Consider the following 26668-nt stretch of genomic DNA (forward strand, 5'->3'; position numbering starts at 1 on the left):
CATGTTGCAAGTGGCACGCATCCAGAGTCCACAACAACCCCCAGCCAGAATGCAACAATTACTCACCTGCAATGTTTCCTGAGGCCTCCAGCGACTCGGTGCTTCCGTCCTTCTGGCGGGGGTACCTGAAAAGAATAAATCAATAACAATGTTAGTTTTAAATTTCAATGTTTTCTATAAAATCATTTCAATTGCAAATTGTAAACATATGATAATGTTACCAGTCCTAATTACTGTCAAAAGCCTATGTTCACAAAATATTAACTACTTTTATATTAATACTAACTATGTCCAACCCCCAAACTCACCACATGCAATGTTATATTCAAAAATGCAAATTATTGTACCTATATATTACAAACTCTGTAATCAAAGGCAAAATAAATTGTGGATGCGGAACAGAATTCATTCTGTCTCCGTACTTCCACCAGCAAAGTTAAAAAAAAACCTCCACCAGCAAAGTTTAAAAAAAAAAAAAAAAAGTTAAAACTCTGTCTCCGTACCTCCACCAGCAAAGTTAAAAAAATAAACCAGCAAAGTTAAAAATAAAGCAAAGTTAAACAAAGTTAATAAATAAATAAATTAAATAAATTAAACAATCAATTAAATAAACAATTTAAATAAATTTATTTAACAAAATCAACGCGCTTTGCTTGCCAAATACTCTCCCGCGCAAAACTAATTAAAATCAAATTTCAAGTTGACAAATAAATAGTTTAAAATTGTCTTCCGGCTGCAAAGATAAAGCCGCGGCAACAATAAACATTTAGTGAAACGCGAAAAGCGAACAATTGATTAGTTTAATACCTGTGCAAATTTGACAAGCTGCCGTTATAACAAAAAGGAGACGAAGAACCACAAAGAACTAAAGCTAAATTCTTCAGCAAAGCTAAAGTTCAAAGCAAGCTATAAAATAAATTAAATAAATTAAACGAATAAAATAAACTAACTAAATAAACTAATACATAAACATATTTAATAAAATAATCCGCGCTTTCACTTGCATAATTTTCTCACGCGCAAATTTAAATTTAAATCGCTTTTTCGTCGAGAAATTAAAAGTTTAAAACTGTCTTCCGGCCGCAAAGTTAAAACCGCGACAGCAATAAACATTTAGTGGACAAACAAATTGCGAACATTTAATTCGTGTAATTTTTGTGCAAATTGACAAGCTGCCGCCATAACCAAAAGGAAAAGAAAATCCATAAAGACGAAAAGAGGAAAGAAGACCGCAACCAGGAAAAGTCAAAAAAAAAAAAGGAAAGGAGGAAAAACTAATAAAGGAGAAGAACTAAACTAGAGGAGACACCACAAATTAAAAGCCAGGGTATTTATACCAACAAGTATCAAACTTTTATACATTAAGAATCAGCAAACACCATGTCCAACAACCTATTTACTGATTCCTCTTCTGACGACGAGGTACATTTATCGGCCATGTCCCACGGATCAGACAATTCTCTGCCTAATAATATCATTATTAATCAAAAGAAATTGCCCTCAAAGACAAATAAAAGTTCAAAAAACTCTTCTGGCGCTGCCATAAAAATTGTTAATTCCCTTTCGCATAATGTGAAAGAGAACACAAACACCTATAATGCCCAAAAAGACCCCCTCTCGGACACCAATACTGATGCAGTCTTTGGTGGCGCCAAAAGCAGCATCTCTAAGGGAAATTTTCCTTCTCCTCCATTCTCCTCACATACACGCAAAGTGAAATCAGTCCCAAAATCGACTCACACTAATGCAGCTGCACTCACTCACACTGACGCTACTCGAAGAGAAAAAATACCCACCTCAGCGAATGCAGCCGCAGCCACTAATACGGACACAGAGTTAATAGGCGCCAAACTAAGCAACGCTATGGAAATTTTCCCCTCTCTCACACACAGCGATAGCATGGACAAAAACCTAAGCTCATCCACCAAAATTGGACCCAATGCTCTTTCCCCTCCTTTTAATGCACAGACACAAACAAATAAAGCCAACAATAAAAACTTAGAAAGCCGCTCTAAATTTCCCGCGCTTGACAATTCTGAAGCTCAATACAAAAAAGCCAATGTTAGTAACAGTGGGGAACAAATACGAATTGACGAACATAAGCAAGAAGAAAGGCCATGTACTACTCTCAATGCTTTCTGGTCGATTTTCAACCCCAAGCCGGACATTTCCAAGCTTACTTTAAATAAGAAACCCACCAACCGCTCTGGAAATACTGGGAAAAGAAGCATTTCCCCTCACCAAAGGAGTGCTTCTCTACGCTCTTCTGCTCAGGTTGACTCGAATTTAAATTTAAATCCCAACATTAGCGCCATGCCCACTGTGGGGAATTTACCAGCAGCCCGCACACTTAGCCGGCCTGCTGCAAAGCGGGATTTATTTAATTCATCCTCCAAGAGCCCAAACGAGCATCCTATGAGTTTCTCGGAAGTGGTAGCTGGAGCAGGTCCAGTTTCTATGGCACCCCCTAATCCGGCACCACTGACGAAAACCCCAGGAAAGCGGACAAACGACGATCTGGATTGCACAAACTTTAAGACGCCCAATAAAAAATTATGCGCGACATCCAATTTTGTAACTCCCTGCATTTTTCCCCCGCTCATCACACCAGTTTTCAAAAGCAAGGCAGCTCAATCTGTTTATGAGGAATCAAAAGCCAGAAATGGACCCACCCGCCAGCCGTTACCCTGTAGCATCAATGTCTCTGCTTGCAGCGCAGCGGCGCCACCCGTTATCGCCCCCCTACCCCCTCAAAATACAGATGCACAGCTGCCTCCATGGAAAATCGTGCCCCAGAGCCGTAGAGCACCCCCTATACTCGTCAATGATGTGAAGGAAATTGTCCCTCTCCTGGAAAAGCTAAATTATACAGCAGGAGTATCCAGCTACACCACCAGAGCAATAGAAGGAAACGGGGTCAGGATCCAGGCCAAGGATATGACCGCCTACAACAAAATTAAAGAAGTCCTGGTGGCCAACGGATTTCCTTTATTCACCAACCAGCCCAAGTCTGAGAGAGGCTTCCGAGTCATCATCAGACACCTCCATCATTCCACACCATGCTCGTGGATAGTCGAGGAGCTGCTGAAGCTCGGTCTCCAAGCGCGCTTCGTCAGAAACATGACGAATCCAGCTACAGGTGGCCCCATGCGAATGTTTGAAGTGGAGATCGTCATGGCCAAAGATGGCAGCCACGATAAAATTCTCTCACTCAAACAAATCGGTGGGCAAAAGGTGGATATTGAAAGGAAAAATAGGACACAGGAGCCGGTTCAGTGCTACAGATGCCAGGGCTTCAGACATGCCAAAAATTCATGCATGAGGACGCCTAAATGCATGAAATGCGCTGGCGATCACCTGTCATCCTGCTGCACCAAGCCAAAATCCACCCCCGCCACCTGCATCAACTGCTCTGGGGAACATATCAGCGCTTATAAAGGATGCCCCGCCTACAAGGCCGAAAAACGAAAGCTGGCGGGTAACATTATTGACACAAACAAAATAAGGACAATCAAAGACGCAACTAATCACTTTTATAAACGACAAGGCCCCCCTCCACGTAATAATACCCCTCGACTACCGCACAGCTCAGCAATCCTGACCAAGTCAATCGCTGAAGCTCGCCAGGAAGCCGCCAAAAAGTCGATGCTAAATCCTTATTGGCAAAGCTCGAACGACAGAAGGCCACGTTTCTCCTCCCATGACACTGCCATTCAAAAACGGCTAAACAAATGGCGCCGAAACTCTAATAAGATACCCAAAAAGGGTAGGATATCCTCAAAGGACAATGCAAAGCCAAGACCGGCATCCAAGACAAGCAACCCAGCGCAAAGACATCTGGAAAAATACCAGGACATGCTCCGAAACGAAAGGAGTGAAGAAATTGACCATGAACCTGAAAAAGGTACTCCTAATCCCAGCCGAGTCGGCAAAGACAGCCCTCCGACCACCAGCAGAGCCGCCAGAGCTAACTTTAAGCCAAGAATTATCGATGAAGCTACGCCATCGCCAAGAAACTCCAATCCTTACCTACAGAAGAGCTTCTCGGACGACCCCACCATTAATCTAGCTAATAGAGTCGATAATTTAGAAAAGAAAATTGACATTTTAATGGCTTTAATCATACAAGGAACCAATAACAATAATCTTGACATTGATACATCAATCTAAATTTACATTACACTTATTTATATTTATACCTATTATAAATATATATATCCGACACAAAAGCGCACGTCTGCCCACCCTTATAATGTTCTAATTATTATCACCTTCCTCGACGCAAAGCTTAAACCTCTGTTGAAAAACAAATCAATTAGATGGATGACATAAAAACGTAAATAAATAATCTTCTCACCTCAAGCATCCGGATAAAAAAGGCAATACGCACTCCAACTCCTGATGAAGCTATGTGAAGAAAACTACACCAGGATTCAAAAGTCGAATCGGAGGATGGACATGAGAAGAATCTGTGCGGCAGAAGCATGATGAATAGAGGCGACTCGCTGCAGCAAAATATGCACTACGCCACTTACCTGAATCTTCTGCGGCGCAGTCTTTTTATGTACCATCATCTCCGCCGCAACCGCTTCACACAGCTCCACAACATAAGATGCGCCACCAAAGCTGCCTCCGTACTGAACTGGACATCATGCGTTGCGCTGCAAATCCTATCCTATTGACGAGCGCCAACAGCGGGTCTGCGCTAAAAACCTAAAAACAAAACAAAACAAAACAATTAATCAACAACAAATTGAACATAACAATCAAACAATAACAATCACTTACCTCCTTGACTGCATCCAATCGCTGACCCAAATCCAACACAACCGACAACAGGAGACGGGCTTCGCAAATGCAAAACAAAATCGCCAACTTTTGCGATTATAAATACAAAAAATTGACAATTTTCTGATGCCATCTCCATCCTTTGATCCCACTGCCCAAATAAGGATCATTAGCGCGGAGCTGAAGCCACATTAATAAGCTGTAAAATTGATCCCCAAAATGTATATTTCTCCTCAATACCGTATCTTCAACGAACTTTCCGCCAACCTGCAATGAAAGGGAAATTAATAATAATGCTATACAGAATTAATCAGCGACACATAGAAAATAGCAAACCAGACAGGCAAAGTAGTAGATGCAAACAGGCGACTCCATCCCGCCGACGACAAGCATTCAAATCCTTCTTACTGAAACAAGGAAGCACAAGCCAATACTGGGAATTATTTACTCAAACAAAATACTTATCTAATTACCAACTCGACGACTCCAAATACGCGGCACACCGGCTGCGATAGCTCTTAAATAAAGGGCCTCCTAATTAACTACAAAACGTACCTGAAAAATAAAACAATTAACGCAATCGTAAATAATTACAATTATAATACTCACCTCCAGATTAGCCTAATGTACCTGAAAAACAAAAACAAAAATTAATGCAATAATTATAAAAACAAATAAATACAAACACAATACTTACCTCCAAATTACCTCCCAGCCAAAGCACCTGAAATACAAAAACAAAGAATTAATGCAATAAATAAATCAAATAAATACAAATACAATACTCACCCCAAATAACCTCCCAGCTAATTTACCTGAAAAAACAAAAATTAATACAATATTAAAAACGAATAACAAATGTAATACTTACCAAATTTTAACTTTGTATTCATTTCCATGGCCCAAATCGTTGCGACGGTCCTCGGCAACAAATCATGTTCCGGCGGCTCCTAGCTGCCAATCCCGACGCATTGGCCACAAGACGCGGCGCTCCTGGCAACTCTCGATGAATAACCGAGCTCCAATTTCCACGACGACTCTTCTGCCAAACGAGTCAGATTACACCAACATAATGCCAGCAGCTCCCAAACAATGCAATGACGGCTGCGCGGGATCCATCTTCAGATTTTCTTCTTCCTGACGACCGGCTAAGCTGCCCTGCAATTTAAGAAATTTTATTAAACAATTGCAAATATCTACCACTGAGGGTGGTAGAGACAACCACCAAATGACAGCGGCGCGGGATACACCCACCACGAATAGGCTTTCTGCAGCGCTGGCCGGACATGCATGTTGCAAGCGACGCGCATTCAGCGTCCACAACAAGCCCCAGCCAGAATACAACAAACACTCACCTGCAATGTTTCCTGAGGCTTCCAGCGACTCGGTGCTTCCGTCCTTCTGGCGGGGGTACCTGAAAAGAATTAATTCAAATTATGTTAGTCTTAAATTCCAATGTTTCTTGTTAAATAATTCAAATTATCAAATGTAAACATAACATACAATGTGATAATGTTACCAGTCCATGTTACTGCCAAAAACCTAAGTTTACAAAAAAATACTTACCTCTTAATATTAATACTAAATCTATGTCCAATCCCCAAACTCACCCCACGTAATGTACACCTCAAAAATTCAAATAATTGTACCTACATATTGCATTCTATGTAATCAAAGGCAAAATAAATTGTGGATGCGGAACAGAATTCATTCTGTCTCCGTACCTCCACCAGCAAAGTTAAAACACGTTCCTCACTAATTGTGGCTATTTGCGCCATCGTCTCATGCAATGTTATTTGAGAGATGGCAAAATATATAGTATGTTTGTCTCCAATGTGTTGAGACTGAGAAGATATTGTACCCGTGAATTGATGAAAATTGATTGATTATATTGTAATGTTGATTTCATGAAAAACACGCTGTGTTGGAGGAACTCAAACAAAACAAGCAAAAAATCCAAAAAAAAAAAAAAAAAAAAAAAAAAAATAAATTGTGGATGCGGAACAGAATTTTATTCTGTCTCCGTACCTCCACCAGCAAAAAAAAAAAAAAAAAAAAAAAAAACTTGTTCTTCCTATAGAAAAGGAAATCGCTCTACGAGTATACATGTTGTGCGCAGAGCATTGACTTTTGCGTTTTGTTTTCATTCTCTAGTTTTTTTTTCTGAGATTGGCAACAACATCTTGAACCTTACCGTTAGTTCTGTAATACCAATGTTATTTGCTGGATGCTCATAAGTTATACGTTTCTAAAAATATTTGTAAAACTGTATTATATATATATATATATATATATTATATATATTTATAAATAAAAAAAAATTATTATCTAGTTACTACGGAATTTATATTATGGAAATGTTGTGTATAAAAGTGTAAAAAAGAAGAAAAAAAGTGTATATTTGTGTGCTGGGAGATTTTCCCTGCTTTTGGCAGATATCGTTTTCTGTCTCTTTGTAAAGTAGAACTTAGTCTAGTTGATCTGATGGAACTGTGCGCGCTCAGCTCTGTTTTTTTTCGGAAATGAATACAAGCGCTAACTCCCCGTCGTGTTAAACACAACTTTTTTGGCGATGAATACCTCTGTGATCTTGTTGATCTGTCTTTTGCTGTTCTTTTGAATTTAACTGGATTGGAAGTGTTTTTGCTCGGTTCTCTGTTCTTTTCGGTGTAAAAGTATTGCAAAATTATAAACTTGGGCATAACAGACTTTATTATACTTTTTCTATGAAATATGTTGTTATTTATTAATTATCAAGTTTAATTTCAATCGTACTGATTTTCAACAAACTTCTCTGTTTTTTATCTATGTCTTTTCATTGCCACCCAATTCCCAACGTCCACAAGGCGCTCAAAATTGTCGCGCCCACTATTATTTTAATACTTTGAATTTTTTGAATTCCAAATCTAGGCTTCGGTGCTTCATAGGAATATTTCATATTTAATGTCAATTAAAATCTGTTAAATTTGGTTTACTACTTAAACTTAAAAATCAAGGGTGCATGTCAAATGTGAACGCTTTACGGGTGGATGGATCCCAATGCTGGCAATTTAGTTACCATCATTCCTTGCTGTGACCATATAAGCTTTACTATCTTATATACCCGTTACTCGTAGAGTAAAAGGGTTTACTAGATTTGTTGAAAAGTGTCTAACAGGCCAGAAGGAATTGTTTCCGAGTGTTGAAAAAAAATTTAAGTATTGCGCGGACTTGAACCATGTTTCGATTGTTTCGGAGACTCAAACCATATAGAACCAAATTAATGTTTTACTTATGAAACTGATTTTACGTAGAGGCCTTGAAAACCAAACCTTTTTATACTCGTTACTCGTTATTCGTTGAAAAGTATGTAACAGTGACTTACCAAATGTAATTAATTCAATTTAAAGTGGTTTTATTACCATGGTGTTTTTAATGTAGCCATATCTGTCCGTCTGTACCCGTTACTGGTTCCTGAGATCGAGACGTTCATAGGGACAAGAACATGGCCGACTCGGCTAATAATCCTGATCAAAAATATATATACTTTATATAATCGGAAACGCTTCCTTGTGCGTGTTACATACTTTTCAACGAATTATCATTATTATTATGTATTATAAAAGAAAGCATCTTGAAAAGATCTTTCCTGAAATTTATTTAATTCAGATGAACACCACAAAAATATTCTAACGGGCTTTCCTAAAGCTTAAGATGAAATTAACATCCCTTCGATCTATTCTACTCTATCTGGTTCGACTACCACCGCGCTACCCACTCTTCTCCGATCGCAGACGGGGTGTGGTTCAGTGCCCAAGATTCCAATGGCCGTCTGTGCTGAATATGCCTTATCATCTTCCAGAAATCTGATGTCGTGTCCAATAGCACTTAAATAGGCGACAGTATGCCTAGGAACATTTGGTTCCATGTCAATGTGCATTGGCGCCAGTTGGTGATGCAAACGTCCTGAATTCACCGCCTTCTCAATAGGTTCGTGGAGTACAAAATACCTTAGAATAGTCTGGGCAACAGAGGTGGTGATTTTTGACCCACCGGCACCACCCACAATCAATTTAACATTCCCATGGGTGTCTAAAACGATGCTGGGACAAGTTGAGGACATCGGCCGTTTTCCTGGTTTGATAAAGTTTGCGGGACTGGCGGGTATGCCATAGGCATTTATTTTTCCGGGCGTACTAAAGTCGTCCATTTCGTCGTTGAGGATAAAGCCTGTTTGCCGGGATCTCACTTTGGCTCCCAAATGGCTGTTTATTGTACTGGTCACTGAAATGGCATCACCATTTGGCGCCAAAACGGATATGTGTGCTGTACCATGATCCTCCTCATTAGCAAAATTGGCTCCGTAGTACGACATGTCCTCGAAGGTCCTGTCGTCTAAAATAAGTTTTCGGATCTCTGCGGCAAAGGCCGGATCGATAAGGTTTTCGTACATCTCCTGCACATCTGGTTCATAGTGGATGTCGCCCAAATTGGTACGATGCCCGTATGCGTGCTTAAAAGTCTCAATTAACCGCTGCCAGTACTTGTCCGTATTGCTCGTATATAGCGGTTCCATTACATTCAGCATAAAGGTTAACACGGCCCCACTCGTGGGCAGTGTCGAGGTGATTAATTTGTAGCCACCACTAAAGTGGGAGTGGAGCGGCATTTCCCATCGAACACTACAAAGTCATATATCAATTAAGTTGACCAATATTCGAATTGATATTCAATATCAGCTAATTAAGTTATTCACTCCATACTCACTTGTAACTTTGCAGATCCTCTTCGGTAACAATGCCGCCCATTGCCTGGATATCCTCCACCAGTTTTCTGCCTACCCTGCCCCCTCCATAAATAGCTTTGGCGCCCTCATCAGCTATGATTTCCAGAGTTTCGGCCAAAGTGTGACGGTACATGACCTCGCCCTGCTTATAGACCTCATCCGTTTTCGGATTAATAAAGATCTCGGCCATGGAGGGTTCGTTTCTGATACGCTCTTCTTCGCGTTGAAGGACTCCGGAGAGATACCTGGAGACCAGGATGCCACGGCGGCAGAGATCAATTGTGGGCTGGAAAAGCGTTTTCCAGGGCAGGCGGCCATACTTATCGTGCAACTCGGAGTAGCCATAAATTTCGGCGGGAACGGCACAGGATAATGCGCCGGTGATTTCTGTTTTGACGAACATGTCCTGAGTGGCCGCAGCTGGAGCGGTTTCTCGGGCAATTAGAACCTCACTAAATTCTGTTTCTCTGGAATAAATGGTAGCAACAAACCCACCGCCCACGCCCAAGCTGTGGGGCAGCATCACTCCTTCGCACAACATGGTGGCTATAGCCGCATCTGCAGCAGATCCTCCGATATCCAGAATGGAGCCTCCCACCTCCGCACATCCCACGCCATTCGATGCCACGGCGCCAATGCGACGGGGTTCCTCCGCTTTGCTCCGGAGTCCAAAAACCAGACCCAAGGTCACACCCAATGCGGTCACCACCAGGATAATCCAGCAGACGGCGTACTTCTTGCAGCACCTAGAATAAGATTACGGATTGACGGTATGCATTAGTGTTTCCAAATATAGGATACTTAAGTTGGTAAGTGCGATTTATTTCGGGGGGACACTTGCCATCGTACCCGACTAATAGGTCACCAAAGGCGTCGAATAGTTCCCCATAAAACATGTTTAAGTGAACTGTGACAGCTTCCGGGCTCCCCTTTCATCGGGTGCTGCGATCGAAAGGCCCATTCCATATATATATCATAGATACCTTTGAATAATAAGATTTGTTTTGGCAAAAGAATTAAGTCAAAGGAATATGCACTCTATATGTTCATCCTCTCGCAGTAAACTTAATAATTATTTACAGCTTTTTTAATTCATACCATTAGGAACTTACGACATTTATTGTGTGTATCCTTAAACTACGAACTTAAATTGAACAACCTAAAAACTATAAGAATACCAAGAAGAGAACTAATTAAATGGAAATTGCGCGGTATAGGGCGCTTTATATATCCATCCCGTTATCTGGTTTTTAATTGGAGATAAGACAAGAGTCCATCGCCTTAATGTAAGCCGTTAGAGTCCATATCCAAAACTGTGAAGCGTCAGAAATAGAAAGTTTTGTCTGACTAAGAGGCCGGCAAGAACTAAAGAAGTAAAATCAGAAGTAGCGACTTAATTGTATAACGTATTATTTTATCTGGCAGCTGGTGATAAGCCGACTTAAGGTCGATCTAAAACGTTTTTTAGGCTGAAAATAGGAAAGCGTAAGGGTAAAACCTGAATGGAATGTCTGCTGGACTTTAACCTTGTATTTAGAATGTTTAATGACACATAATTAGTTTTACTTCTTAAATTATTTACCTAAAAACAAGTAATAGAATTCTGGCAACTTTAATTAATATTAATGCTATAAAGAGCCGATTATTAATTGGTATTCAAGCAAAAGCATACTAAGCCTAAAATTAACAAATGGTTATTAGAGAACATTTTTTTCCATTTAAGTTATAAATTTTTGGTGTTTTAGTATTTTAATGCTATAAAGAGCCGATTATTAATTGGTATTCAAGCAAAAGCATACTAAGCCTAAAATTAACAAATGGTTATTAGAGAACATTTTTTTTCCATTTAAGTTATAAATTTTTGGTGTTTTAGTATTTTTTCGAGCACACATCGATACTGGCGATAGTGGCTAGTCCACCTCTAACGTCCACATGCAATCGATAAACGATATTTTTTTTTTGTAAAATCGGCTTCGCTGGAAATCTGCGAAAATATTTCTGTTTTGTCTAATTGTTAAAGTCCATTCAATGTGAAAATAAATTGTAGGAATGGTGAATAAAACCCGTGTTCGAAAATGAAACGTAAGTGGTGATTAGGAAAACAAGAAATTCCAAAGGAAAAGCAAAGCCGAGTTTTACGCACACCAATGTCAAAACCGCTTATGCTGTACATATGCAAATGTATTTGTGTGTTCGCTTTGAAGTAAATTAAATAAAGTTGTGTATCCAAATTTGTTCTGAGCGGAATTTAATTGTATATTAAACGGAATAAAACACAAAAATACATCTTTGCGTGTAATAAACCACAACTATTTTTAAGTGGAACGTGTATAAATTGAATTTTTTGCTGCTGCAACGCCCACTGATTTTGTTTCTAAAAAGAGAAAAGACAAAAGAAGACAAGTGTAATAAGGTGTAGGGTAAATATAAACCACAAAAGAAAAATAACATTGATCAAAGGAATCATTTTTTTTGTGCGTCTGTGCACTATATGCTTGTGCTACGCTTTTGTTGTAATTTTGATAAATAACAAAAACCGAGAGTATCTCGCAAACTCATGTGACTGCACTCGTAAACTATTTGTATAGGTATCAAGGAAAAAACTATTTTGGCACAAGGGATAAAAATTAAAACAAGTACAAGGGAGCGAAACACGATAGGATTGTCAAGGGTTCTAAAGGCAACAGTGCTACTGTCGCACCTGCAACTGGACAACAACAACAAAAAAGACAAAATAATACAAAAAAAAAAAAAAAACCGAACCAAGTGCAAGTGCAAACTTATAAAATTTTTAAACCACTGGAAAACCATTGGAAATCTTAATGTTTACCTTTTCTGGGCATTTTAATATATATATTTTTAAACCGCTAAGAATATATTTATCTGTCCTTCCCATGTTAAATACGTCTTGATAAAATCAAAATATATATCTTTTACTGTTAGTATTGTAATGATCTAAAAATATTTAAATATTATGTGCTAACGGTGTATGCCTCGAATAATTAAGTTTTGTAACACCAAGCAAAGACCAAAACTAGATTTCGAGTATGAACTTAAATTCTTTTTGCCTCTTTAAACGGGTATTACACATAACTTTTGGTTTATAAAATACTTTAAATATTTATATAAAAGCCCAAGAAATAAACTTATTCTAACGATTTTTCGATGATTGTTTAATGCTTAAATCAATATGGCGTGCTTGATACACGGTTTTCATGACATTTTCATTATTGGTAAGTGCTATAGAATCTAGGACTGCCAACAGTTTTCACAAATGCCCCTCAAAGGCACTCTTTATGATACTCATTCTGTGGTTGTATGTAACTGCTTATTTGAAACGATTTTTAAAAGTTTAACTGAAAATTCAAATACGGACACTTTTACTTAACATACACAATTTCTTGCAGGGGAAAAAGGCGACAACGCACAGCTGGTGCTTGTTCTTATATAAAAGGCAACAACGGCCTCTCCGCGTCATCATCTTGAATAATAATCATCAGCATTTTTCAATTAATAAGGAAAACGGTTAATATAAAAGCAAGCACCCGAAGAAGGAGCTTGCACCAACATGAGCGTTTTCGATGACTTCCAGCGTCTGTGGATGCAGCGATTTCCGCAAAGCTCTCTATCCGATGCATGGGAACAAGATGTTCGGGCTAGTCTCGAGCGACACAAAGTGCGCATTAATGAGCTAAGCAAGGAGCTTGAGCAGGAGACGCTCTATGTGGAGTATCTAGAGCGTCTGCTGTCCGACGTGGAACGGTATCGCGTTTCTGGCGGGGATCCAAAGGCACTCTTTGAGGCTGCTAGCGGTAGTTGTGCTAGCAGCAATAACAGCAACTGCAGCAGCACCACCAATGGAGCTACACAAGAAGAAAGCAACACTAATCTGGACAAAGATTTTGTAAGTATATATATATCAATTAAAACTTATTTAGAAACAAAATAATTATCTAAATACCTGTTTAATGAAACAAAATACTTTTTAACGAAGTCAGAAGCTAGTGTCTACCAATTCAACAAGTAATCGTTCTGTTATCCATTTTTGCCATCAAGTATTATTATTCCTTTGTAAGTTAATGAATATTTTGAATATTCAATATTTAGACAAAAAAAGAGTGTAAAGCGTGCAAAATGGATTGTCAGCGACATACACAAGTCTCTAGCTTCAGGGGATTAAAAACAATTGGCGTGGGAAATTAAGATATTTAAAGTTGGATTGGTGTGCACTCTTTTAGTTCTGTGGTAAGTTCCGATTGGTGTATCACCTATTTTTATCAGACAAGAACAGCAGATTATTATTTTTATACCCGCTACTCGTACAGTAAAAGGAGTATGTAACAGAAAGATCAGATCGAAGAACAGATATTTGCTAATCGAGGAACTCAACAATATCTCTCTCTTTTGCTTATTTTGTATTTCATCATATATTTTTCTAATTTCTTACAATCATTCAATAACATGTTGGCATTTTCTTTCTATATCACCGACAAGCTGCAAAAAGCAGGCACTCGCTTAATTTCTAAAAATCATTTTATCTTTTTTTTATTGAATTATTAAAAGAAATGTAATTTTAACTTTTCGACCCCACTAGTTCACTAACTGATAGTCGAGGAACTTGACTATAGTGTATATATATACTAGTTACCCTTGCACAATCTACTGGTGCGTTTCATTCCTACGTAGATATTTTCTTACTAGGCGTTCAGCTTTGGTAAGGTATTTTTATACCCTTTACTCGTAAAGTAAAAGTGGTAGAGTAAGAGGTCCGAGGAAGCGTTTCCAACCATATAAAGTATATATATTTTTGATCAGGATCAATAGCCGAGTCGGTCTGACCCTGTTCGTCTGTCCGTCCGAACGTCTCGATCTCAGGAATTATAAAAGCTAGAACGTTGAGATTAATCATACAGATTCTAAAAACATAGCCACAGCAAAAATGTTGTGATATTTATAGTCTTGTAAATTTCTATCGATTTGCTAAAGCACTGTTTGCCATGCTCATTTTAACGCTCGAAACCGCCCAAAACTGCCTTTCCTACACTTTTGAACAGTTTTAAAATAGTTTTCTCATTTTATTCACCAATATTTATCGATAACCAGAAAAATGATAACGGGTATCTGTTAGTAGGGGAAATCGACTATAGCATTATCTCTTGTTTTTTTTTATAATAACGTGACTGTCAATGTAGCTTTTTTTAATTTTAAAAGGACTCAAACTTTAGCTGAGTTTAAGTCAGAACACTTATTAAACATTTAATTGAGCAAGGTACAGTATTTGATTTATTTAGTTAAAAAATTGCGCTTACGTGTGCGTTGTCCATGAGCTCTACCACTTTTAGCACTCGTTTTAATATCTCAAATGGTGACCCTTATCTACCCACACCAGCAGTTTTTTTTATACAGAAGGCGGGATTGTCGGGCGTGTGTGAGTTTTATTTTCTTTAGGTTTCTAGCGTTGCTGCTGGCGTCGCATATATTGTCGTCAGTATAGTTTTGGGTGAATAACAGTGACGGGACGGACGAATGGACGTATACGAATACGCGTCATTCATACATAAATAATATACATAAAATTTAAAAATATCTGTAAATATAGTTAAAAAGTTCCATTTATATATGTGTTACGGATAACCGCCTGTTTAATAGCCTAATTTGAAAAAACATAAAAGCTACAATAACAAGGCATTACGTAAACTATTAAAATTTTTTGTACGTTCAAGAGCTAAGTACCGAGCTTTTTTTTCATTTCCGCGCAAGTGTTTGTTAACGTGTTTTCGCTTGAATCAAAACCTATCTCCCAGTCATAGACACTTCGTCTTTGTTAACCCCTAATTTCCCATTCAATTCAATCAATTTTTATACCATATCAAAGGAAAAATAGCTCAACAAAGTGGCGCTGAATTTTAAGCATGGCTTCCTTTAAGGAGAAGTTTAAATTATGGTCCAGAGGGGTGCGTAAGAGTAATTTGTTGAGAACGAGATCTCTACTGCAGATATTATATATACAACATAACGAACTTAAAAATGGAAAACGCTACATAAGCTACAACAATTTTAGCTGTATTATGACAAGTTGAAATCAATAAAATACTTATCGCAAAATTCTATATAACTACGCGCATACACGTAGAATCCGTGCCTATATCGTTAGGTCTCTTTTATCTATAAGTGTATATACTATCTTGAAACCAAAGAATTAAGAAATACCACCAAAAAAACGGAGCTTCCAATTTTCTCTACAGCTCTAGCTGTCGACCTTTTTGGGCTTTAAATTGCACGCTTTCTTCATTTCTCCGCTCTCATTTAACCAACCACCCACTTGGATATGGATATCCACCTCGATAAGCAAACAATTTTTGGTTGGACATTTTTCACTTCTTGGTAATAAGCGCCTTGTATGGCTGGTGCTTTCTCATTTATTTATTTTTATTGTTTGGTTATAGGTTTGTTTCTGCTGCTCACCCGTGTAATTTTTAAATCTAAATAATGAGGAAAAAACAATGTGGCAGATTCAACGCACGCAACGGCGTTTGAGATTCAACCAAGTTTGTTGGCGTTTGCATATTTAATATAGAGAAAGGCTCGACTTGCAATAAAATTAAACGAAATTAAATGCTTTGTGCTCTTGGAGTCTCAATAAAAAATAACACCAAAATTATCCAGACAAAGAAAGAACGCTATAGTCAAATTTCTTGACTAACAATCCACTTTTACTCAGTCAATAGGCGTGCTGTGGTCCGAAATACCTGTTACACACTTTTCAAAAAAATTTTAGTATTAATTCTTACTCTACATGTAACGGATAAAATAATGTAGTTCCAGAGGAGTTTGTACTCTTGTGGGAATTTTATATTTATTTACCACTATATTACACCCAGACAGAGGAAACTGGCCGAAATTGTATCGAATATTAATTATTAAACATCTACCTTTAGAGGAAACAAGTATATCTTAGCCTATTGTCAATTTCCGCATAGTAAAAAATCCATACGTAATGTTTTTATGTATGTATTCGAATTTCCATACCGGCTCCTTTTGTATAATATTGAACGTTTTTTAAACTTAAAGAACACTTTCCCCAATTTATTAATAAATGCATTTAATTATTTTGTAAATATCAAACCACCGCCTAGCTTATTTCCTAAGTCATTCTGTATCTATATTTTCTAAGATGCAAATTCAAAGAGGTTTACTTCTCCTCAACGAGTTAGTTAAGATCGTTTATGATTGTTTCAAAGATTACTATATTCATTCACTGACTTGGTCACTTCCTCTTATATTTATTCACAGAAATCTAGTTTAAATCTGCGCGAGTCTCCTTCTTCCACTGGCGCCAAGGACAAGGATCGCCTGTCGCTCAACCCAGACAACAAATACACAACACACACAAATGCCGTTATAGGTGGGATCGGATCGGAAAAGGTGAGCGGTCCACTTCACTCCACTCAGATCACGGCGGACGGCAAACGAACAGGGGAGCTGTATTTAAAGCGGGAAGAAGACAAATGCAAGGATAGTAATAGTGAGGACACCGATGGGGCCCTGCAGCAGTGCATCACGGAATTGGCGGCGTCTTTAAAAGCCCAGCCGGATAACGTGGCAGGAGGGCGTCTAGAAAACGATGTCGATATCGATAAACCGCTGCGCAAGTCGACGTCACAATACGTTACTGTCATTCAGGTCAAAGAGGCCAAAGACAAAGAAAGCGCTGATGGAACTACCTCGTCATCGGGGATCGGTGAACCGCAGCAGCAACCCACTCCACCATCCACATTTTCTCGATATTCGGAGGCCACCGCTCCACCGCTTTCGCCATCGCTCACATCGTACGCTGCCCACGTAGAGGCCAAGAAGAAAATGCCACCCAGGTGAGAAAAAGTAGTAAATTAAGCATATCACGCAAGGACAAACATTAAGTTAAGGCCTAGTTCCTATTATACTAGGAATACTCAATCCTACTTATGCCTCTTATTCTTCTTTTCTCAGACCTCCGCCAAAGAATATTCGGCGAGTTGAGCCCCCTACCATTCCCAGCCAGCAGCTATCGTCTTCGCCCAAAAGGGAGACATATATGATCAACACGATGCCAAGCAGTTCAAGCGGCAGTCTCTGCATTGACAGCCTGGGCAATTCGCTGGAGCGGAACATCAAGCCGTCTGATATACTACGTCAGAAATCATCTGATAATTTGGATTCCAAGTACTCGGCAAAACGGAAAACCACACCGGAGCTTAGTAAATTTGTGAACGTAAACAATCCTGAATTAATGGAGGAGCTCGGTCGTAAGATGGTAAGCAAGGCAGACAGCCTGGAACAAACGAGGAGGAACGACTCGTCGCCTTCTGGCTGTGGTAGCCTAGGACGCACTTCCTCCACGCCTGGGCGATCGTTGACTCCTGGACGAACCGGAGTTGGTGCCTCGCCAACTGGTAGTCTAAGTAAAACCGGAAAACTGGCAATGGCGGACAGCAGCTCCACTAGCAGTCTAGAGAGGAGATCGTGCCTGCAGGCTGTCGATGCGGACATTGGAACGGAATCGCGGGAATCGGGTGCCAACCAGCGTAGTGTAGGGTCCAAGGAGTCGCTGACATCACAAGGCATATCGGAGGTGGTAAGCTCAGACTTTCTTAATTAGGTTTGAGGAAATATCGTTTTTTAATTAGGTCACTCCCCCACAAATTTACACTTTGTACGGGAATTGAGTTCTCTTTTTATAAGTAATCTAACGGAAGCCGGTTTTTATTCCAAGCAGATCAAGAGCTACGAAAGCGTGTCTTCGCTAAGTTCGGAAAGTGCAAAGGCGGTGGCTTCCCAACAGTCGGCGGCAGCGGGCGGAGCTTTAGCGGAGTGTGAACCGTACTATGATAGCGTACCGCTCGACAACGGCGACGGAGAATACGTTTTTATTAAGCCCGGCCGCACCGGATCCTCATCCAGTCGCGATGATTTGTCGACGCCTGGGAGCAGCATTTTGCCTTTGCCTAATGTAGCGGATCCCGAATCTCCAGGCAGGACCTCTAACTACGTCAACATCGATTTCTTCCTTCAGTGAGCTTAAGTTTCTGATAAAATCTAATCAAATTATTGACCCTAATATTTTGTATTTTAATTTTAAAGGCAAGGAATTGAGACGCGCTCCAGTTCGCTAGACAGTGACGGGGAGTACGAGGGTCCGCCCATATTACGCACCATTTCGCACGACGATCAAACCACAACACAAACTACTCCGGGAGCAATTCGCAAGGTGCGTTGTCAGTTCATTGAAGACCGCCCCTGGCCCAGTCCTCTGTGGCCGTTATCCCGCTACTTAGTGCCCAAGCAAACATTATTTTTCTGTCATTTTGTCGTACTTAATCATCTCCCAATCATAGTCAACATATATCAGCAAGGAGTCTAAAAGCTAACAACTAGACTAATGCATTTTAAGCCCAAATGACTTACACGACTATGCTTTCAAAATGCATGTACCACTTTACAGTGCTCTGAAATCCAGCGCTTCAGAACAAAAAATCCATAAATTTATACCCGTTACTCATACAGTAAAATAAAGTATATATTGTATATTCTTGATCAGGATCAGTAGCCGAGTCGATCTGTCCGTCTGTCCGTATGAACGACGAAATCTCAGGAACTATAAAAGCTAGAAGAGATTCAGCATACAGGTGCTAGAGACAAAGACGCAGCACATGTTTTTTGACCCACGTCCACTCTAGCGCCCACAAACCGAATAAAACTTCCACGCCCACACTTTTGATAAATGTGTTGATATTTTAAAAATTTTTTTTAGTCTTGTAAACGTCTATCGATTTCCAAGAAAAATGTTTCCCACGCCCGTTCTAACGCCCTAGAACCGCCCAAAAACTGCCACGCCCATATTTTTGAAAAACTTTTCGATATTTTTCAATAGTTTTATTAGTCTTGTCGATTTCTCAAAAAACTCTTTGCTACGCCCACTCTAACGCCCACAAACTACTTAAAACTGCCACGTTCACATTTTTGAAAAATTGTTGAATATTTTTTCATAATTTTATTAGTTGATTAAATTTTAATCGATTTGCCATAAAACTTTTTTCGACGCCCACTTAAACGCCCTAAAGCAGCCAAAATGGTTGAGCTCGCACTTTTGAACAATTTTAAAAATTTTTCTTATATTTTTCCCCAATATCTATCGATATCCCAGAAAAATAATGAAATTTCGCGTTCGCATTCACACTAGCTGAGTAACTGGTATTTGATAGTCGGGAAACTCGACTATGACATTCTCTCTTGTTTATAATAATATTAATTTTGTTTCGCTTAATTATGATTTCATTTCAATTTAAAACATATTTTTACAAATTCATTAATTATGTGTTTCATTAACGAAGGCGTTAAATCATGCAAAACAAGTGCAAGACTAATAAAAGTCTAGAAACAGAAGTTTGTTAACATGAAGCTCTACCTTAATGAAATTCATAAAAATCAAATCTAAGCGTTAACTTTATATACTAACATTGAACTAACGAAGATTATTCGTTTCTGTTTTCTTTTCCCAACAGAACTTAGTTTCGGCGATACTTGTAAGTACCGGATACGGATAATCAGTCAAAGGTTTTATTTCGACTTTGTAGGTTTATCAACAGTAGATGCTTATTAATGTAGTATCGCTTCTATAAATCTTTCCATACATTTGAATCTATCTGTACATTGATTTTGCGTGTTTTTAATTTATATAGTTTGCATGTTTCTAGTTAAGTTTTACCATCGTTTGTACTTAAGCTTCCGCCCACAATTAAACGAACATTTTTTACAGACTAATGATCGATTTTCCAATATCGCTTCTGACTGGTTACTCCTATCTATTGTTCATTAATCACAGTATACCTTTCCCTATCTCATTCATGAAAATTTGGGTTTGTTGCCAGTGTGTACGTAGTCTTGCAAAAATACAATGTTATATTTTTTTGACAACTAACTGTATCGGCTCGACGAAACCATATATAAGCTATTTAAAGATAGTTTATATATAGTTGTGAAAAGGCTTTTTAAGCGGGTTTAGGAAAGTTTTGGCCTCATCTACCACGTTTTATGTGTTACTTACAACTACCCATTTCATCCAAGTGGTTCGCTTTTTCATAGGTTTGTGGAAATGCGCGCGGTGCTAAAATACGTTCCATACTTAGCTCAATTATTCAAAGTGAGACTATCTACGTGGAATGCCTCAATAAAATGATGCAGGTATGTAATACGGATCTTATAAACTTCGTTTTGTGGGAGGGCATAGAAATAGGGTTTCCCAAGATATTTAAATTAAATATATAAAAATCACGAAAAATTATATATGCTATTTAAATTAAACAGTTTCAAACCAAAAGATAATTGAAGCAGGAATGAAGAAACTTATTATTAATACATTTTCGTACTGCTCATATGACAGCTTAATGAATTACTCGTCCGATTTGTATCAATTTAAAAAAACAAACTTTTTTTTCGATTAATCCTATGGCGGCTGCATGATATGGGTCCGTTTCGGAACGCTCCGACTTATACACTTTCTGTTGATATTGATTAAGATTATATATACTTCATTACTTCATATGGTCGCAAAAGTTTTCATTTGCTGCGTCACAAGCTTCTGACTGAAATTAATATGCCCTCTAAAAGGGGTATAAAAAGTGGAAATTGTTAGGGAGTTACAACGTGATTTATATGAGTGGTAAAATTGCTAATGTGGTTAATTCCTATTCTTCCCAAATGCAGTACAAGAAGGCCATCCACGCAACCCTAACTACTTCGCAGCCTGTGATCAGGGAGGAGGAGGAGAACACAATTTTCTTTAAAATTGATGAGCTTTACGATCTGCATACCGGTTTCTTATCTGATTTAAAGACTATTGTGTCTCACGAGGGTGGTGATGTGCTGATCGGTGAGCCGTTTCGTCGACTGGCGGAGATGTTTGACTTATACAGTGCCTTTTTGCACAACTACAAAAATGCTATTGAGACTGTGAAGAAGTGCAGTGCCAATAACCCCCAGTTTAAAAAGATCGTCTCCACCATTGTGCTTAATCTGCAGACGGAACAATCGCTAACTCTCGAGGATCTATTGCACAAACCTGTTGCGAGGGTACAAATCAACGCATTGGTCTTCAACGATTTGCTACGCGAAACCCCAAATGCGCATCCGGATCACCAGCCATTAAGGCAGGCGCAAAAGATTATTCAGATGTTCCTCAATCAGTTCAATGTGGTCAATCAGCGGTTGCCCATTGAATCGAATCGAAATTTAAGACGCATGGTGCGTAATTCTTTTATTGTAGAACTTGTCGATGGACATCGTAAGCTGCGGCATCTCTTTCTTTTTAATGATGTCATCGCATGTGCCAAATACAAAGCATTAGGCCGCGATCGTATCGACTATGAGCTCAAATGGTTCATTCCGCTAAAAGACGTATCCATTTACGAGGAAGCAGATCCGGCGGTCGAGCTTAAGGAATCTAGTCCAGCAAACATTTCGCAAGTAAAACGCAATTTGCGATCCGTTCGAGATCAATTGGCCATGGAGGTGGCTAACAGTGGAAGTGGAGCCTTCCGTTCCGGTGATAAGTATCGCCGCAAGCTGGCGGATCTGGAATCACAGCTGGTGCTGGCAACGCCCAATTTAGTGTTGCGCCTGGGGAACAAGGCAAATAATAAAACCATAACCTTCTTTCTTAGCTCGGATTTTGAGAGGACGCAGTGGATCGACTCAATCTTATCCCTTAAGGTTAGTTTCTCTGACCTACTTCAGCTTAATAAGGCGATAAATTATGTACATATTTATGTAGCAAAAATGCAACCTGCCTGGAGCAAATACTATTAATTCCCTGGAGGTTACCGCCTTCATTGTAGCCATGCAGAAGGGCATGAAAACCGAAATGGGTTCATATCTTATGCGTAACACTAACGACGAGAGCCTGTTGGTTGGGGACCTGTACATGGGAGTTCATGGATTGGAAGGACTGGAGCAAGCGAACGACCTGTACATCTGCGTCGAGGTGGACTCCTATGGCCACTATTTTCGCAAGGCCACCACCAAGAAGATATGTCGCAGTCAAACGCCGCTCTGGAACGAAAGCTTTATGCTGGAACTGGAGGGCAGCCAGAATGTACGCATTCTTCTTTATGAGGCTAAGGAGCGACCGCTTCTTAAAGCCAAGCACATACTTAAGGTGGGAGTTAAAAGTTGATCTTTGTTATTAAGTTTTACATCAATAATTCCGCTTGATTCCATAGTTGAGTTTAAGTTGGCTGACAGAAACAACGCAGCCGAAGTCAATTAAACTTACTGAGACCTTAGAGCTCGGCTGTAGCTTCCGTTTTATACCAGGCGAGCTCTTCCGCGGCAGCACAAAGCCAGGAGCCCTCTTCGGTGCCAAAATGAGTCAAGTATTAAAGTAAATAATAATTCCATATATCAAATAACAGCACCCCTTTTCGTGAAATGAAAATTGTAAAGAAATAATTAAATATTTTAATAAACTTTGTGAGCAATATAAATTAATGTAAAACTATATATTTCTGTTCATTCAGACGTGAAAAACGCGACATTCCGTTCATCATAGGCGCCTGCATTCGGGAGGTAGAGCGGCGTGGGATGCTGGAGGTTGGCTGCTACCGCGTCAGCGGTTCCGCTTCTGATTTGGCGAAGCTGAAGAAGGCCTTTGAGTCTGGTGAATATATGGCTTTGATGGGTAACCATGTCTTATTACTAATTTGCACTTAATTTTATTTTCTTCAGATGCCTATGAGGCGGAGCAGTTGCTACGCGAGGTGGACATCCATTCGGTCACTGGCATTCTGAAAACTTTTTTAAGGGAGCTCCCCGAGGCCCTTTTCACGGATCAACTTTATCCACGATTTTTCGACACATTCAGCGCCTTTAGCAACAACAACGAATCCACACGAATCAACGAGCTTCTAAAAGTTTTTGAGGAGTTGCCACAGGCCAACAAAGCCTCCATTACTTCGATATTAGATCATTTAATAAGGTTTGTTTCTTATAAACATGGACGTTTAAAATAAACTTTTTTTGTCACTACTTATTGTAGAGTCCACGAAAAGGAGACAGATAACAAGATGTCGTTGCACAATCTGGCCATGGTGTTTGGACCAACCTTGCTAAGGCCGGGCCAAACGCAGGTGAAGCAGAAGGATCCACTGGCAGCCAGCACAGTCGACGTTATGGCTCAGGCAGGAATCCTATACTGCTTTCTTCAGGCACGGATCAAGAAGGATTAGGATTTCGTGAGCAGTTTACACAGATACATATGGACATATATATATGTACAAAAATTATATTTTTTACAAACAATAGCAATAATACGATGGAAGTTGATGGACAGTCTACTCATACGTCACGTCTCTATCTTAATGACAACCCCTTATATTATATAACAAACCGCCCAACTACCTTGAAACTACGGAAAAGGCCATTAAATTCCGAAAACACCATAAAACACTGGTGCTGCCTACTGTATATACCAGAATCCGCAACTGCAATTATAAACCGAATATGATGATATGACGTGGAAAAGGGAAACACCAGGATCTATGTAAGGATCCAGGGATGTCACATATCAGCTCAATGTCGGGTCATCCATGTACATCGCACACCTGGAACTAGCAAGTGTTTAACACTTGTACATCGCTGCTTCTCCGTTACTGAAAATTACTCCCATATATTACCCGTACTTTACTAGACATGTACATTTGGATGCAAGTTCTGCTTACCGTAACAAGTGCAAAAAAGAGCAACAGAAAAATTGCAAATATTTTCAACAATTAAAATATATATCTACAAACATAGGTATATATTTAACTATGTATTTATAAATTTTTACTTATTAAGGTATAATTATTATAATAAGCAATAATGCATATATATATACGTATAAGTAATAATAATTATATTATATTATATATGTATATGTATATAAAAATTTATACATATATCTACAATATATGCATTTATATGTATGCATTATTTCTTATATATATAATATACATATATATGCGTATATATACAACTACTTATTAATAATTTAATTTACAGAAGTAGTGGTAGCGATTTTTTCCGGCTGATTGATATAAAATATGTATGCCTTTAAAATTCAGTTTTTTTTTATTTTTTTTAATATTTAGGTTTTATATAAAAAAGAACGTAAAATAAAAAAAAAAATCTGTTTAGATATTGCTATAGGGCTTCGAGATTATCATTCAGGCATTGTAATTATGTTTCAGGGCAGTTTTTTTTATATGAATATTTTAAAAATTATATTGTCTACTTTATACATTTTCAAGCTAGGCCTGGATATTATTGCTTTTCCTCGTCCTCTTGATTTGACTGCACTTATCCCTCTACAACGAAGAGGGATTTTTAACCGCGTTTCGGCGAATAGGCTGCCAGACTGGCGCCGAATTAGATCACCGTCTGTTTGCAATGCTCCTCCACGCCCAGGTTGTTTATCTTTGGCGCTCTACTCAAGCACCAATTGACGGCAGTAGAAATGAGTACTGGCTCTAAAAGTGTTGAAGGCGCTTTCGGACTCTACTTGGAGATTTAGTCAACAAAGCCAAAGTCACGATGTGAATACGTAAGGAATACAGCTCACCAAAGGCTCTAGGAACACGGATTAGAAATAGTAATTGAAATTCCTTAACAGGTATGACCAAAATGTACTTGAATATGTCTCAAACGTCTCGAATTCTTTATCTTGAGTCCTGAAAACGATCAGTGCGTTAAACAACTAAAATAATATTTTTGGGTCCTTTGGATTACTTTAGATCACTGCGCTTAAGTCCGCTGGATTGCTATCAATTTGGGTGAGCTTCAAGTTATTATGAGTTCATGTCGCCATGTCCGTCACTGAGGAAATCGTCGACTTAATGAAGCCGTTGGGCTAGGAAATTTTATTTTAGCGGATTTTAATGAATCTTTAACTTGGCAATTTAAGCTGTGTGAATGCTACCTAGATTTCGGAAGTGTCTTCTTTAGCTTTCCGTTTTTCCGTTTGGTTGTTCCCAAAGATTCTGATTTCGAAATCACTGGCTCTCCAGTCCAACGAAATTATATTATTTTTGATCTTTTTGTATATCAACTTGAAAATTTTGTTTTCATCTCATTTTCATACTTCCGAAATGTGGTACCATCCTGCCAGCCCCGTAAAAATTAACTAAAGGTGGGACCACGGTTTGAAGACTCCAGGACTGCCAGCAGATTTTTAATAGTAAACCATCTGACAAGGCTGCAAATTCACCACAGGCACAGGACCAAATTGCTGAAAAAAGTTGCGCACCTTTTCGACAGAACTGTAGTCCACTTTTCGAAAGAATATCATCCCGGGAATCAATGTTATCTTTTCTAGATAAACTGATGATGCGTTTACTTTTACTACTTCGCATTACGCTTATCGACGACGACACTTGTTGTTTACTATTGCTCTCTTTAATCTTGTTCTTCTCGGTGAAGTTCACTTTCATGAAGCTTTTGCTTATGAACGCGGGTTTTAAGAAAAACGCTTAGGGATCTGTTTTAAAAAAATTAGACATATTTTCTGTAGGGTACTTCAATGCTATAATTTAATTGAATTGAAATAATAATAATTGCAATAGAATTGCAAAAATACGATAGTATTATCGATAGTACCGCGTTCACCAACATCGATATGTCCAAGATAATCGCTATAGCCAAATGCTCATTGCGTTGTAGGTCTGGGATTCAATACCAAAATAATTTATGGAAAAATAAAATACATTGTCTTACAACAAGTTTATTAAGATGTACTAAATAGAGCAGTTTAAAATATTTAAAACATTTTTTACTTAAACATTTCAAAATGCGCCTTGTAAATTAGACTTATTTTCATTTTGGGGGAATTAAAGCAAAATTCTTTCCAACCTTTCCAATACAATTTTTGCGTTCCAAACAATCCTGTGCAAGTTATATAGTTCTGCATTTAACTCATCAGTACCGTAATCTATCCTGGTCATGGCTAATCGCATCATCGAGGCATTTTTTACGTATAAAATAAACATATTGTTGTGACAATGGTGTTCACGTTGACGTACAGACTATGTATTTATTGCCATGAAC

General features: G+C 38.7%; 3 protein-coding genes, 2 long non-coding RNA genes and 1 other non-coding gene across 16 annotated transcripts in view, besides 11 other annotated features; 4 read left to right on the top strand and 2 right to left on the bottom strand.

The window, feature by feature from the left end:
- Positions 1-447: part of a mobile genetic element that runs on past the window's edge.
- Positions 448-482: a mobile genetic element.
- Positions 483-526: a mobile genetic element.
- Positions 527-6532: a mobile genetic element.
- lncRNA:CR40469 (long non-coding RNA:CR40469) lies at positions 6533-6746 on the top strand. Its single transcript, NR_003723.2, has one exon. It is a non-coding gene; the product is annotated as a long non-coding RNA:CR40469 (long non-coding RNA).
- Positions 6747-6778: 32 nt separating this feature from the next.
- Positions 6779-6852: a mobile genetic element.
- A 1252-nt stretch (positions 6853-8104) lies between these two features.
- Positions 8105-8144: a mobile genetic element.
- A 93-nt stretch (positions 8145-8237) lies between these two features.
- Positions 8238-8366: a mobile genetic element.
- A 43-nt stretch (positions 8367-8409) lies between these two features.
- On the bottom strand, positions 8410-10754 carry CG17636 (uncharacterized protein). Of its 3 annotated transcripts, none has more exons than NM_001258513.2 (4): positions 10666-10754; positions 10403-10536; positions 9535-10299; positions 8410-9449 (listed from the first exon to the last, which is right to left on the bottom strand). In NM_001258513.2, exons 2-4 carry the CDS (start codon positions 10447-10449, stop codon positions 8504-8506), a joined length of 1758 nt encoding a protein of 585 aa, NP_001245442.1. In that variant the 5' UTR covers positions 10450-10536; positions 10666-10754; the 3' UTR covers positions 8410-8503. The 3 variants fall into 3 exon arrangements, with proteins under 3 accessions (NP_001245442.1, NP_001245441.1, NP_001096854.1); NM_001258512.2 differs by having other exon boundaries at positions 10395-10536; NM_001103384.3 differs by lacking the exon at positions 10403-10536.
- A 734-nt stretch (positions 10755-11488) lies between these two features.
- Positions 11489-24380, top strand: RhoGAP1A (Rho GTPase activating protein at 1A). Of its 6 annotated transcripts, NM_001103386.2 has the most exons (15): positions 11493-11635; positions 12961-13457; positions 16847-17424; positions 17543-18167; positions 18309-18604; positions 18674-18800; positions 20095-20115; positions 20675-20773; positions 21296-22300; positions 22362-22745; positions 22810-22970; positions 23107-23246; positions 23315-23564; positions 23625-23820; positions 23891-24380. In NM_001103386.2, exons 2-14 carry the CDS (start codon positions 13122-13124, stop codon positions 23812-23814), a joined length of 4212 nt encoding a protein of 1403 aa, NP_001096856.1. In that variant the 5' UTR covers positions 11493-11635; positions 12961-13121; the 3' UTR covers positions 23815-23820; positions 23891-24380. The 6 variants fall into 6 exon arrangements, with proteins under 6 accessions (NP_001284725.1, NP_001284724.1, NP_001096856.1 ...); NM_001297796.1 differs by having other exon boundaries at positions 11489-11635; positions 18306-18604; positions 23625-24380; NM_001297795.1 differs by having other exon boundaries at positions 11489-11635; positions 17543-18164; positions 23625-24380.
- Positions 14083-14181: a mobile genetic element.
- Positions 14313-14711: a mobile genetic element.
- Positions 16222-16274: a mobile genetic element.
- On the top strand, positions 17425-17542 carry mir-4915 (mir-4915 stem loop). Its single transcript, NR_047712.1, has one exon. It is a non-coding gene; the product is annotated as a mir-4915 precursor RNA (primary transcript).
- Positions 19101-19824: a mobile genetic element.
- The window catches only part of tyn (trynity), a 60346-nt gene continuing 58035 nt past the window's right edge, over positions 24358-26668 (top strand). Inside the window, exons 1-2 of one of the 2 annotated variants that reach the window (NM_001382036.1) lie at positions 24358-24382; positions 24877-25238. The gene's annotated coding sequence lies outside the window, so the exon portion shown is untranslated. Of the gene's footprint in view, positions 24383-24876; positions 25239-26247; positions 26356-26668 lie in introns of those variants that run through there. The other variant, NM_001297801.1, reaches the window with a different exon arrangement.
- lncRNA:CR45473 (long non-coding RNA:CR45473) lies at positions 24762-26237 on the bottom strand. Of its 3 annotated transcripts, none has more exons than NR_123753.2 (4): positions 25872-26237; positions 25355-25475; positions 25256-25296; positions 24762-25195 (listed from the first exon to the last, which is right to left on the bottom strand). It is a non-coding gene; the product is annotated as a long non-coding RNA:CR45473 (long non-coding RNA). The 3 variants fall into 3 exon arrangements; NR_123754.2 differs by having other exon boundaries at positions 25355-25564; NR_123755.2 differs by having other exon boundaries at positions 24762-26237.

The sequence above is a fragment of the Drosophila melanogaster genome, chromosome X (genome assembly GCF_000001215.4).
Source record: "Drosophila melanogaster chromosome X".
Taxonomy (NCBI): Eukaryota; Metazoa; Arthropoda; class Insecta; order Diptera; family Drosophilidae; genus Drosophila; species Drosophila melanogaster.

What these genes read in the sequence shown, in the direction of transcription:
- CG17636 (NM_001258513.2), bottom strand. Translation starts at nt 10,449, where the DNA reads ATGTTTTATGGGGAACTATTCGACGCCTTTGGTGACCTATTAGTCGG. An exon ending in TTTGGTGACCTATTAGTCGG is followed by an intron (nt 10,300 to 10,402) that starts GTACGATGGCAA and finishes ATCTTATTCTAG; the next exon opens with GTGCTGCAAGAAGTACGCCG. An exon ending in GAGGATCTGCAAAGTTACAA is followed by an intron (nt 9,450 to 9,534) that starts GTGAGTATGGAG and finishes ATGACTTTGTAG; the next exon opens with TGTTCGATGGGAAATGCCGC.
- RhoGAP1A (NM_001297796.1), top strand. Translation starts at nt 13,122, where the DNA reads ATGAGCGTTTTCGATGACTTCCAGCGTCTGTGGATGCAGCGATTTCCG. An exon ending in AAGAAGAAAATGCCACCCAG is followed by an intron (nt 17,425 to 17,542) that starts GTGAGAAAAAGT and finishes TTCTTTTCTCAG; the next exon opens with ACCTCCGCCAAAGAATATTC. An exon ending in CACAAGGCATATCGGAGGTG is followed by an intron (nt 18,168 to 18,305) that starts GTAAGCTCAGAC and finishes TTTTATTCCAAG; the next exon opens with CAGATCAAGAGCTACGAAAG.